Source organism: Hypanus sabinus, chromosome 6 (assembly GCF_030144855.1).
Source record: "Hypanus sabinus isolate sHypSab1 chromosome 6, sHypSab1.hap1, whole genome shotgun sequence".
Taxonomy (NCBI): domain Eukaryota; kingdom Metazoa; phylum Chordata; class Chondrichthyes; order Myliobatiformes; family Dasyatidae; genus Hypanus; species Hypanus sabinus.
In genome coordinates, this window is record NC_082711.1 from 168,729,188 (window position 1) to 168,741,793 (window position 12,606).

General features: G+C 43.5%; 1 protein-coding gene across 1 annotated transcript in view; it reads right to left on the bottom strand.

The window, feature by feature from the left end:
* sgsm2 (small G protein signaling modulator 2) overlaps positions 1 to 12,606 on the bottom strand; it is a 267,608-nt gene that overhangs the window by 16,329 nt on the left and 238,673 nt on the right. Inside the window, exons 17-20 of the mRNA XM_059973464.1 lie at positions 7,792 to 8,223; positions 6,035 to 6,159; positions 5,852 to 5,934; positions 444 to 553 (exon numbers count right to left, since the gene is read on the bottom strand). Coding sequence (XP_059829447.1) covers positions 444 to 553; positions 5,852 to 5,934; positions 6,035 to 6,159; positions 7,792 to 8,223 — 750 coding nt within the window. The remainder of the gene's footprint in view (positions 1 to 443; positions 554 to 5,851; positions 5,935 to 6,034; positions 6,160 to 7,791; positions 8,224 to 12,606) is intronic.

A 12,606-nucleotide genomic window follows, 5' to 3' on the forward strand; every position in this document is an offset into this window, starting at 1 on the left:
GGGTCCTTCCTGATGAAGGGCCTCGGCCCGAAACATCGACTATGCTCTTTTCCATTGATGCTGCCTGGTCTGCTGAGATCCTCCAGCATTTTGTGTGTGTTGCTTTGGATTTCCAGTGTCTGCAGATTTTCTCTTGTTTGTGAATGGACAGAAGGGATTCGTTTAATGGGTATTTCATTACTAATTTTATTAGTTCAGCACAGCACTGTGAGTCGAGGGACACGTTCTCTGTGGTATAGTGATATTGATAAATATTAGTTTAACAGAAAGCAGCAGTCCAAACCTGGGAACTTCCTGGTTTGTTTCACAAACTGGATAAAGCATAAGGTAAGCAGGTAACTCATTTATAAAGCTCACTGTTTGTTCTCAATCAAATCATCTAATAGGTGGGGAAGTGAGAAAGCGAACTCTTGCCCTGCATTCTTATTCCCATATCCCATTACCTGTATTAAGGATCTCATGTTGGCAAAGTGAGTGTCCATGGCACCTCCATTCGGGAAGTTCTGATTCATCCTCTTCATGAGCTGAGTGAAGCAACTGTAAGCCAGGGGCTCTGAAGAGAAAACGAGGCACAAATCTGCAATAAGACATTTGCGAAGCACAGCTCTTGGCGGCCTCAGAACCGGTTCTACCGCTCGTTCCACCCTCTGGCTAAAATTTTTTTTCCGCATCTCTGTTCTGAACGGGCGCTCTGCAATCCTCAAGTCATGTCCTCTCGTACTAGACTCCCCCACCATGGGAAACAACTTTGACACATCCATTTTGTCCATGCCTTTCAACATTTGTTGAGCGGTAGTGATAGGGGACTCAATAGTGAGGGGAACAGACAGGAGATTCTGTGGACATGAACAATATACCTGGATGGTATGTTCCCTCCCAGGTGCCAGGTCAGGGATGTCTCAGATCACGTCCACAACATTTTGGAGAGGGAGGGGGTGCAGCCGGATGTCTTGGTACATATTGGTACCAATGACATATGAAGGAAAAGCAATGAGGTCCTGAAAAGAGAATTTAGAGAGCTAGGTAGAAAGCTGAGAAGCAGGACCTCCAGGGTATTAATTTCTGGATTGCTGCCTGTGCCACGCACCAGTGAGGGCAGAAACAGGATGATTTGGCAGATAAATGTGTGGCTGAGAAGCTGGTGCAGGAGGCAGGGCTTCAGGTTCTTGAATAATTGAGATCTCTTCTGAGGGATGTATGACCTGTTCAAAAGTGACAGGTTACACTTGAACCCAAGGGGGACCAATATCCTCACAGGCAGGATTGTTGTAGAGGGTTTAAACTAACTTGGCAGGGGGTGGCAACTGGAGTGATGGGACTCAGGAAAGGAAGGAGGGTAAAGAAGTAAAGATAGCATGCAGTCTGATTGTCAGGAAGAGCAGACAGATGATGGGACTTAGTTGCAGCCAACAGGTTGCGTATCAAAATATTAGGGATGCAGAATCAGAAAGGATAGCGAATACGGTACTCAAGGTGTTGTATCTCAATGCGCAGAGTATAAAAAATAAGGTGGATGATCTTGTTGCAATATTACAGATTGCCAGGAATGATGTTGTGGCCATCACTGAATTGTGGCTGAAGGATGATTGTAGTTGGGAACTGAATATCCAAGGTTACACATTATATTGGAGGGATAGGAAGATAGGCAGAGGGAGTGGAATGGCATCAAATCAGTAGAAAGATGTGACATAGGATCAGAAGATGTTGAATCCTTGTGGGTTGAGTTAAGAAACTGCAAGGGTGAAAGGACATTGATGGCAGTTGTATACAGGCCTCCCAAGACTGGCTGGGAGGTGGACCACAGATTACAACAGGAAATAGAAAAGGTGAGTCAAAAGGGAAATGTTATGGTAGTCATGGGAAATTTCAACATGCAGGTTGATTGGGAAAATCAGGTTGGTAATGGATCTCAAGAGAGTGAGTTTGTTGAATGCCTGAGAGATAGCTTTTTAGAGCAGTTTGTTGTTGAGCCTACTAGGGGATCAGCTATACTGGATTAAGTGTTATGTAATGAACCGGGATTAGGGAGCTTAAGGTAAAAGAATCCTTAGGAACCAGTGATCACAATATGATTGCATTCAACTTGAAATTTGATAGGGAGAAAGTAAAGTCTGATGTAGCGGTATTTCAGTGGAGTAAGGGAAATTACAGTGGTATGAGAGAGGAGATGGCCAAAGTAAATTGGAAGGAGCTGCTGGCAGGGGTGTCAGCAGACCAGCAATGGCGTACGTTTCTGGGAAAATGAGGAAGGTGCAGGACATGTGTATTCCAAAAATGAAGAAATATGCAAATAGTAAAATAGTACTACCATGGCCGACAAGGGAAGTTTTTTAAAACCTACAGAGAGCAACTTAAAAATAATTAGAAAGAAAAAGATGAAATATGAAAGCAAGCTAGCAAATAATACCAAAGTGGACAGGAAAAGTTTTTCCAAGTATGTTAAACATAAAAGAGAAATGAGAGTGGATATAATACCTCTAGAAAATGAGTCTGGAGAAATAACAACAGGGGACAAGGAGATGGCTGATGAACTAAATGAGTGTTTTGTGTCAGTCTTCACTGTGGAAGACACTAGCAGTATGCCTGATGTTGTAGCGTGTGAAGGAAGAGAAGTGGGTGCAGTTACTGTTATGAGAGAAGGTGCTCAAAAAGCTGAAAGACCTAAAGGTAAATAAGTCACCTGGACCAGAAGAACTGCACCCTAGGGTTCTGAAAGAGGTAGCGTTAGAGATTGTGGTGGCATTAGAAATGAGCTTTCAAAAATCATTGGACTCTGGCATGGTGCCAGAGGACTAGAAAATTGCAAATGTTACTCCACTCTTTAAGAAAGGAGGAAGGCAGCAGTAAAGAAATTATAGACCAGTTAGCCTGACCTCAGTGGTTGGGAAGATGTTAAGAGTCAATTGTAAAGGATGAGGTGATGGAGTACTTGGTGACACAGGACAAGATAGTACAAAGTCAGCATGTTTTCCTTCTGGGAAAGTTCTGCCTGACAAACCTGTTGGAATTCCTTAAGGAGATTACAAGTAGGATCGATAAAGGGGATATAGTAGATGTTGTATATTTGGACTTTCAGAAGGCCTTTAACAGGGTGCCACACATGAGGCTGCTTACCAAGTTAAGAGCCCATGGTATTACAGGAAAGTTACTAACATGATTAGAGCATTGGCTGATCGATAGCAGGCAGCGAGTGGGTATAAAAGGATCCATTTCTGGTTGGCTGCCAGTGACTACTGGTGTTCTGCAGGGTCAATGTTGGGACTGCTTCTTTTTTATGATGTATATAAATGATTTAGATGATGGAATAGATGGCTTTGTTGCCAAGTTTGCAGATGATATGAAGATTGGTGGAGGGGCAGGTAGTGTTGAGGAAACAGGTAGGATGCAGAAGGACTTAGACAGATGAGGAGAATGAGCAAGAAAATGGCAAATGAAATACAATGTTGGAAAATACATGGTCATGCACTTTGGTAATAGAAATAAATGTGCAGTCTATTTTCTAAAAGGAGAGAAAATTCATGAATCTGAGATGCAGAGAGACTTGGGAGTCCTTGTGCAGAACACCCTAAAGGTTAACTCACAGGTTGAGTCGGTGGTGAGGAAGGCAAATGCCATGTTAGCATTCATTTCAAGAGGTCTAGAATACAAGAGCAGGGATGTGATGCTGAGGCTTTATACGGCACTGATGAGGTCTCACCTTCAGTATTATGAATAGTTTTGGGACCCTCATCTTAGAAAAGATGTGCTGGCATTGGCGAGGGTCCGGAGGAGGTTCACATGGATATGAGGAACGTTTGATGGCTCTGGGTCTGTACTTGCTGGAATTCAGAAGGATAAGGGGGGGAACCTCATTGAAATCTTTTGTACATTGAAAAGCCAAGACAGAGGAGATGTGGACAGGACGTTTCCCATGGTGGGAGAGTCCAGGACAATAGGGCACAGCCTCAGGAGAGATGGACACCCTGCCAAAACAGAGGTGTGGAGAAATTTCTTTAGCCAAAGGGTGGTGAATTTGTGGAATTCATTGCCAGAGACAGCAATCGGGTGTATTTAAGGCAAAGATTGATAGGTTCTTGATTGGACATGGCATCAAAGGTTATGGGGAGAAGACCGAGAACTGGGGTTGAGGAGGAGATAGAAAAAAGGATCAGCCATGATTGAATGGGGGAGCAGACTCAATGGGCCAAATGGTCTAATTCTGCTCCAATGTCTTATAGTCTTTAAAACTGGATGAATAATCATGGCTCCTAGAATCTCACAAAAGCCCCGATATTTACGGCAGTCTTTGTGCCCCTTGTATCCAGCCTGCCTAATAAAGTACTATCTAGGCTCATCCCACTTCTCTGGGTCTGTAGGTTACATTACATAAGGTCAGAATCAGCTTTAGTATCACTGGCATATGTAGTAAGATTTGTTGTTATGTGGCATCAGTACAATGCAATACGTAATAATAAACATTGTAAATTATAATAAATATTTATACATTTTTTTCACACCCCTACATTTTTCCCTCACTCTTGGGTCCTCTACCAGGGTTTGCTGCAGTATCCTTGTTGTTCCTAGTAGTGCGCTCACCTAGAGCAAGATCTCAGTTGCTGTTCCTGGGATTTGTTGGAGCCATTCTTCCTGCCCAGGTGTCACAGCCCCAAATGCTCCTGTCACCACCGGGATTACTCTGGTTTTAACCTTCCACATCCTCTCTATCTGCTCTATCAAGCCCTGGTACTTCTCCAGCTTATATTCTTTCTGCTGATGCTACTGTCATTTGGGATTGCCACATCTGTTACTATTGCTTTCTTCTGCTCCTTGTCCAGTATCACTATATCTGATTGGTTGGCCAGTATCGGCTTATCAGTCTGTATTTGGAAATTCCACAGGATCTTAGTCCTATCATTCTCCACTACCTTCTTGGGTAGCGCCCAATCCATATTCAGCACAGATGTTTCTATACACAATTCCTGCAACTTGGTCGTGTCGTTCAGTGTATGGCGTCCCTGCCTGCATCTTGCACCCTGCTACTACGTGCTAGATGGTTCTAGAAGCTTCCTCGCACAGTCTGAATCTTGAGTTTTGTCTGGTGTGATAGACCCCTGCTTCTAATGCTCTTGTGTTCAACGTCTGTTCTTGTGCAACCATGAGCAGCACCTCTCTGCTGTCCCTCAGCCATTGGCAGGACTTTCTTATGGCAGCCACCTCTGATATCTGGTGATGGTACATGTGCAGTGGCTTGTCCCGCCATTGCCTCTGGTCCTGCTTCACCCACTTCTACTTCCATATTCCCTGCCTGCTGTCAGAGGTATTCTCCTAGCAGGTTGTCCTTGGGGGCCATCCTCCTGACAGACACATGGACGTCCACATTCACAGAGCGATAAGTATTTAAAAAGTGAAGTTAAATAAGTAGTGCAAAAAGAGAAACAAAGAATTAGTGAGGTAGTGTTCAGGGGTTCAATGTCCATTCAGAAATCTGACAACAAGAGAAGAAGAAGCTGTTCTCACACTGATACCTCCCAGAGATGTCATGTCAGTTTATATGTACACCAGCCTTTTAGAATGAGGGTTTCAGAAACCTACCAATTGGTGGGTGAAAAAATAATTCTTTTCCAATATTCAAGCTGCCTCGTTATTAGTTACACACACAAAATGCTGGAGGAACTCAGCAGGCCAGGCAGCATCGATGGAAAAGAGTACAGTCGATGTTTTGGGACAAGTCCTGCTGAAGGGTCTCAACTGTACTCTTTTCCATCGATGCTGCCTGGCCTGCTGAGTTCCTCCAGCAGTTTGTGTGCGTTGTTTGGATTTCCAGCGCCTGCAGATTTTCTCTTGTCTGTTATCAGTTAAGTGTGTTGCTTACCATTGTCAAGGATAACCATTAACGGTGCCAAGAGGTCACACATTCCCTGAACATAGCCTACGTCCAGGTGTTCCCACACGTAGCTGCATGACAAAGAGAAGCACGCAGTTAGCATGGTCGAACTCCAGCAATGCATCAGACGTATATCCAATAGCTGGCAGAGAAACAAATTCAGGTCCATACCTGCACATGATACTTTTTAGTCTTTCAAGGTTCACTGTAGTAAAATACCAGTAATTTCTATCACAACGTTGTACATCCTTATCAATCCGGTGCCAATTTAGTGAGACAGCATCCATCAGTTCTGTCTATGAGATATGGAATATTCAAACTGTGTTCAATGATAATATAATGCAAATCAATTCAAACATAGAATTCCAATACATTATTCTTATCGCTTGCAATTCTAATTCCAGTTTCACGTTTTGTAGGGTTGTTTTTGGTTTCTTAAGTTGGATAAGCTCCAACTACTTATTAAATGTTCCAAACGGCATGGACCGCAAATGCAACCAAGTCCAGCTCCTGGGCTTCATGTGCGGCTTAGTCGAACCGTTTCTACTGACGGGAGAAGGGGCAAAGGCGGGATACTGGTGCCTTTAAACCAGTCACTTCGGGCATGTGGGGCTCATCAACCGTGGTTGGCAGCTCATCTAGGAGAAGGAAAACTCTGATCTCAAACATCTGCTGCCTTGCGGCTATACCCTCTCATGGGGAAGGTTCTGGGAGTGAACCCCGAGGGAGAAATCTAGAGCTAAAGTCCCTAAGGCACTGAGTTCAATGCTGACTGGCAACTCCTGCAAAGCTGCTGGTTGACCAGAGACCAGAATTGGTCTTTGCCATTCCTTTGGGTTCACTCGATGCGTGGAGAGAGGGAGCTTGCTACATGGGCAGCAACTTGCTCTCCAAATCATACTGCCCAGGCACCTAGACAGCTAGTATGAAATATCCACGCTCGGCCCTGACCGACGGAGGCCCATTTGGGTTGCTTTGAGGTAACATTGTTGTACAAACTTGGAACTAACTGGGATAAGTGCACCATTCATCTCAAACCAAGAATAGAAATTGATAAAACATGGCACAGTGAACAATTAAACTGAATAGAATCAGTTCAAAAGGTACATTCCTAACTCATGAGCCTGAATCACTTCCTGTTGTGCCCATTTCAGTACAGACACGCTACTGTGGATGCAGGGAAGTCCAATAGTAAAAATACTAGAAGAGTTCTAGAAAAAAGATATGGGCAATTTGCACTTCAGTCTTAAAAATGAACGTTAAATCTATGACCAATACAGTGATAAGCCATAAATAAGAAAGAGATTTATGACATGATTACTTTGAAGATGAGATGCCAAGGATCTTGAAGATGGTAGAAAAGAAATTCAATGACTTAGAGAAGGGATGGATAAAAGATGATGTTGCAAATCAATGCAAGCAATGATTCCACAATATAGCATGGGAAAGAGACGATAGCAATAAAGTGTAGGAATAAAAGAACAATGAGTTGTTAAGGATGGCACAACAAAACAAAGCTTGAGATGGATGAATAGAGAGATGGTGAAGTAAGTCCAGCCAGAATGGAGCATGCTGTCACCTCAAGAAACAGTGCAAGATGGACATGATCATGAGAAAGCGATGGATAAGTTCAGAGTAAAGAAAAGTACACCATGGAATAATGCTCGCTTACAGAGATGAAGCCATCTCAACATTCACTCTGAAAGCTCAAAAGCGGGAGAATGAGTAGAGAGTGAGCAGATGTGTTTTTATGTTGGGCTCAATAAAATTAACCAGATCGTTAATGGTTTCTGCTCAGTTCACTGAAATGGAAGTTAAAACCACAAAAAAGGAGGAATCTTATTCCCTGTTGTTGGATGTAATTCTACAGGGAAAAGAATGATGCAGAACGTCTTGTTTGTTTCCTCTTAGAATTAGGGCCCACTGACCGTATATGTCATAGTCGGTAAAGCTGAGCTGTCCTTTTCAGACATTATCAGATCTAACTGGGTACATAGCTGTTCTTCAGACAATGAATCCTGGGCTCCAGCCTGTTGGAGAACACTCGTCCTTCCAGAACCAGACTCACTATCGTGAGCTTGTTCTGCAACCTCGCCCAGTTCGGTTTTATCTTCGTCCTCCAGCGTACCCTCCTCCATGCACAAACTTTGATCATCAGTACTTGAGAGGATCCGGGAATGCCCCGAGGCGACAGAATAATTTCTTGAAGAAGGCAGCCCAGAGTCAGGAGAGTCAAACTCAATGGATGGTCTCTCTTCAACTGCTACAGCCGGAGTGTCAACGTTCACTATTGTTGTTGCACCATCCACCATCTTAAAGGCTTTTTCTCCCTGGTCTCCTTCATCAACAGAAATGAAGACCTAAATAAGATATTAAAGGAAGTGGCATTGTAAAACGAACCAAGAGCTTATAGCAACATTGCAGAGAAGAAACTTTCATACCTACCCAGAATACTTCTTTAAAATCTGTTAATATTAATCTGATTTGCAACTTGCTCACTGAAGAACTTTGTTTCATTTAGCTGTATATGTGTATTCAGTTAAATGACTATAATATTGAATTTGACCTAATGGAAAGTCCTTAAGCATAATATATCACAGTATTTATAAGAAAAAAAGTGCTTTAAAAAAATCAGATTGTTATTCCAGCTAGAAATTACCGAGGAGAGCTTTGTGTAGATGATGAAGCATTTTCGTTTTGAAGGGCCTTGGTTTTCAACTAATGATATATTTTGATTGCCAGTATTACCGTTTTGTTAGAAAAAGAAAACTTGTTCTGTGGTAACAAGTAAACCTGATCTCAACAGTGTTACATGGTAGGCCATTCACTATTCCCAGTGCCTCAGCTTGGTACACATGTGCATGAGGCAGACACCTGACTAAAGAATTGTACCGGGTCAGTTTCAATCCTTCATTGCCAATCACATTGCGCAGAACCATTTCAATCTCTAAAGCAACTCCCATGCCTCTTTGTCCCACGTTCCTGGGAGAACACCGTTGAACTCATTAGAAAGGGGACATCATGGAGCAGGAGATTATGGCAGATGTCACTCACGTATTCAGGGAGGATCACGAAAGTGCCAAACAGCCTGTTCTAAACAACAACTGAACCACTTGACCATGCCTGCATGCTCTACGCATTGAGTTGCTGCCACATGATTGGCTGATTAGATAATTGCATTAACAAGTTGTACAGATGTGCCTAATAAAGTGGGCACTGAGTGTATAAAGAGTCACATTTGCTGAGCATCCTTTCACAGCTTCTAAATTGCTTCATGACTAATAAAATTGGTTTTAAGTGCAATTACTGTGGTACTTTCTTCAAAATAAAAAAAACCCTGTTACCAATCAAATGGGTTTACATGTGTTTTCTTCTCCCTGTCCCTGTACTCCCCACTCCACAGATAAAAACCAGAAAAAGTGCAGCTGCTGGAAATCTGGGAGTAAAATTGCTGGAAACGACAGAACATAGAGCCATATAAGATGGGAAACAGGCCACTCGACCCATTATAGCCATGTCAATGAAGTGCCCTAACCACGCTAGTCTTAGTTGCACATGTTTAACCCATGTACATCTAAACCTTTCATATTCATGTACTTGTCCAAAGGCCTTTTAAATGTCATAATTGTACCCAACTCTACCAGCTCATTCCATGTATACCCATCACCACCTCCTGGCGGACAGCAGGGGAGCTGCGTGGCCTTGGTCGTAGAGGCCCCTAGCCACGGTGTCGCCTGCTTACAGCTGCCCAGGAGAGAGGTGTCAGAGTTGGTGCTCCCCACTGGACATGGTATGGCATGGTGTCCAAGCAGCAGTCGGTGCTCCCTCCCCCAGTGTTTGCTATGCAGAAGACAAGCAGCATTGTATTTGACCGTAGACTGCTGCAACATTCACAGACATCCCACCTCTCCCGGAAGTTCCGGGAGTCTCCCACATATTGAGAGTGGCTCCTTGACGCCCGCAAATTATATACAATATCCCGGGAATCGATTTTTTTGAGAGAGAGAGAGAGAGAGGGAGGGAGAGGGAGGGAGATGGAGAGGGGGGAGAGGGGGGGAAGGAGAGAGAGAGAGAGAGAAAGGGGGGGAGAGAGAGAGGGGGGAGAAGGGGAGAGAGGGGGAGAGGGAGAGAGGGGGAGAGAAGGGGAGAGAGGGGGAGAGAAGGGGAGAGAGGGGGAGAGAGAGAAAGAAAAAAAAGACATCCCACCTCTCCCGGGAGTCTCCTGCAAATTGATGGTGCTACCTCCCTGAAATGAGTTTTTGCAGGGTGGGATGTCACCATTCATGGACTCAGGGACTTGGACTATATTTTTTTGTGTGATATATTTTACTGATATTGTCTATGTGCTTGTTATCCTATCTGTGCCTTGTGCTTTGTGTGACAGTTGGTACTACGGGTGTGTGTCCCCAGGTAGAGCATTCCTGTGAAACCTTTCTTAAGCCGAAATGGCGTGAAGTGAAGAACCATTAATTTATATGGGAAAATTTTTCATAAAAGCAAATATCCGCTTTGTAAGGCGAAAACAGATTACTAATGTAGGTCTTTGGTAAATGCAAAGTGGCGTAAAGCGGTGGACACCTGTATGTTTTACACCTCAGCCCTGGAGTAATGCTGTTTTATTTGGCTATATTCATGGGTACTCATATACGGTTGAATGACAATTAAACTTGAACTTGTGTGGGGGAGAAACATGCACCTCACATCCTTTTCAAGTGCCCCCCACCCAACCCCAAATCTATGCATTCCAGTCCCAGGAAAAGACAGTGGTTATCCACCCCACCCATGTCCATCTCTATAAAACTCCATAAGGCCACCCCCCAGATCTTCATGCTCTCGAGAATAAAGACCCTGTTTATGCAGCCTCTCCTTTCACCTTCAACCCTCCAGTTCTAGGAACATCTCATGAATATTTTGGTACCTTTTCCAGTTTTTCCAATCTGATTCTGATTTAATGACATCAATAATAAACAAAACTACTCAACAGTTCATGCATTTTCCCAAAAGGATAATGATGTTGCCTCCTATCCAGCTGACTATCTCCAGCATTTTTTGCTTTTATTACAATGTGGAGGCCATACATGCAAGTCCTGCCACAGCAAATAACCATATAACAATCACAGCACGGAAACAGGCCATCTCGGCCCTCCTAGTCCGTGCCGAACTCTTAATCTCACCTAGTCCCACCTACCTGCATTCAGCCCATAACCCTCCACTCTTTTCCTGTCCTTAATTTTACCTTAAATGACACAACTGAACTGGCCTCTACTACTTCTACAGGAAGCTCATTTCACACAGCTATCACTCTCTGAGTAAAGAAATACCCCCTCGTGTTTCCCTTAAACTTCTGCCCCCTAACTCTCAACTCATTTCTTGTTTGAATCTCCCTTACTCTCAATGGAAAAAGCCTATCCACGTCAACTCTATCTATCCCCCTCATAATTTTAAATTCCTCTATCAAGTCCCCCCTCAACCTTTTATAAATAAAGACCTAACTTGTTCAACCTTTCTCTGTAACTTAAGTGCTGAAACCCAGGTAACATCCTAGTAAATCGTCTCTGCACTCTCTCTAATTTATTGATATCTTTCCTATAATTCGGTGACCAGAACCATACACAAATATGTGAAAGCCGATTCAATGGAAAAGAATGGGCTGAAAAATTGCAACAGTTCCTCAGCAAACTGCAGCCACTTCTTCACAGCATTCTACCGAGCTCAAGTTTTCAGGATAGACGCGCAAGTCCCAAAATTGCTGGCCGCTCGACACTGGCGCTTTCTCAAATTGTGCTACAATACTGGACGCCTCATAATGTTCAGGAATTCAGACCTGATGCAAAACCTCAAGGCAAAGCTACTCACTGAACCTGTTACCAGCAATGAGCCTATTACAATGGAGGGTAGCAGGACAAGTTCAGTTTATCAATAAGTTCTATTAAATTGCTTTGAGGGCTTGATTTTCTTTTAATATTTAGTAACTAGATAGAGAAAAAGATTTGATATAGGTATACCAGATTATGAGGGGTATAGATAAGGTAAATGCAGGTAGGCTTTTTCTACCGAGGTTGGATGAGACAACTAGAGGTTAAAGGTGAAATATTTAAGGGAAACCTGAGAGGAAACTTCTTCACTCAGAGGGTGGTGAGAGTGTGGAATGAGTTACCAGTGGAAATGGTGGATGTGGGTTTGATTTTAATGCTTAAGAGAAGTTTGGATAAATGTATGGATGGGACAGATATGGAGGGGTTATGGCCCAGGTGCTGGTTGATGGGTCTAGACAGGATAATAGTCTGGCATGGACAGGATGGGCTGAAGGGCCTATTTCTCTGTTGTAGTACTCTATGACTGACTTTGGTAATTTAGTTCTAAGAATTTCAAAACTGTCTTTGAACACTTGGGTGGCCTCAACAGGTCTGACAGTGCAGTCTGCGCCAAGCTCATTTTGGCCCACCCACACTGAGGCATTACATTGTGTAAGTGCAGTTTTGGATTGTGTAGAGAGCCTGCACCAGCAAATCTGGAAAACATAACGCTTGTACTAACACCGAAGGTCAGTGGCAAGCATTAGGGACTTTGATGCCAAGAATCTATGGACGAACAGGAAAAAGATCCAAGCCACCAGACTGGAATAAAGGCTCACTCACGCTCGGAAAGGAACTTGGCTGGTCTGCGTGTGACACCACAGCAGCAGTGATTGACCGTGAAGATCAGGCAAAAACGCAAACGCAGAAAATCAGAAATAAATGTTA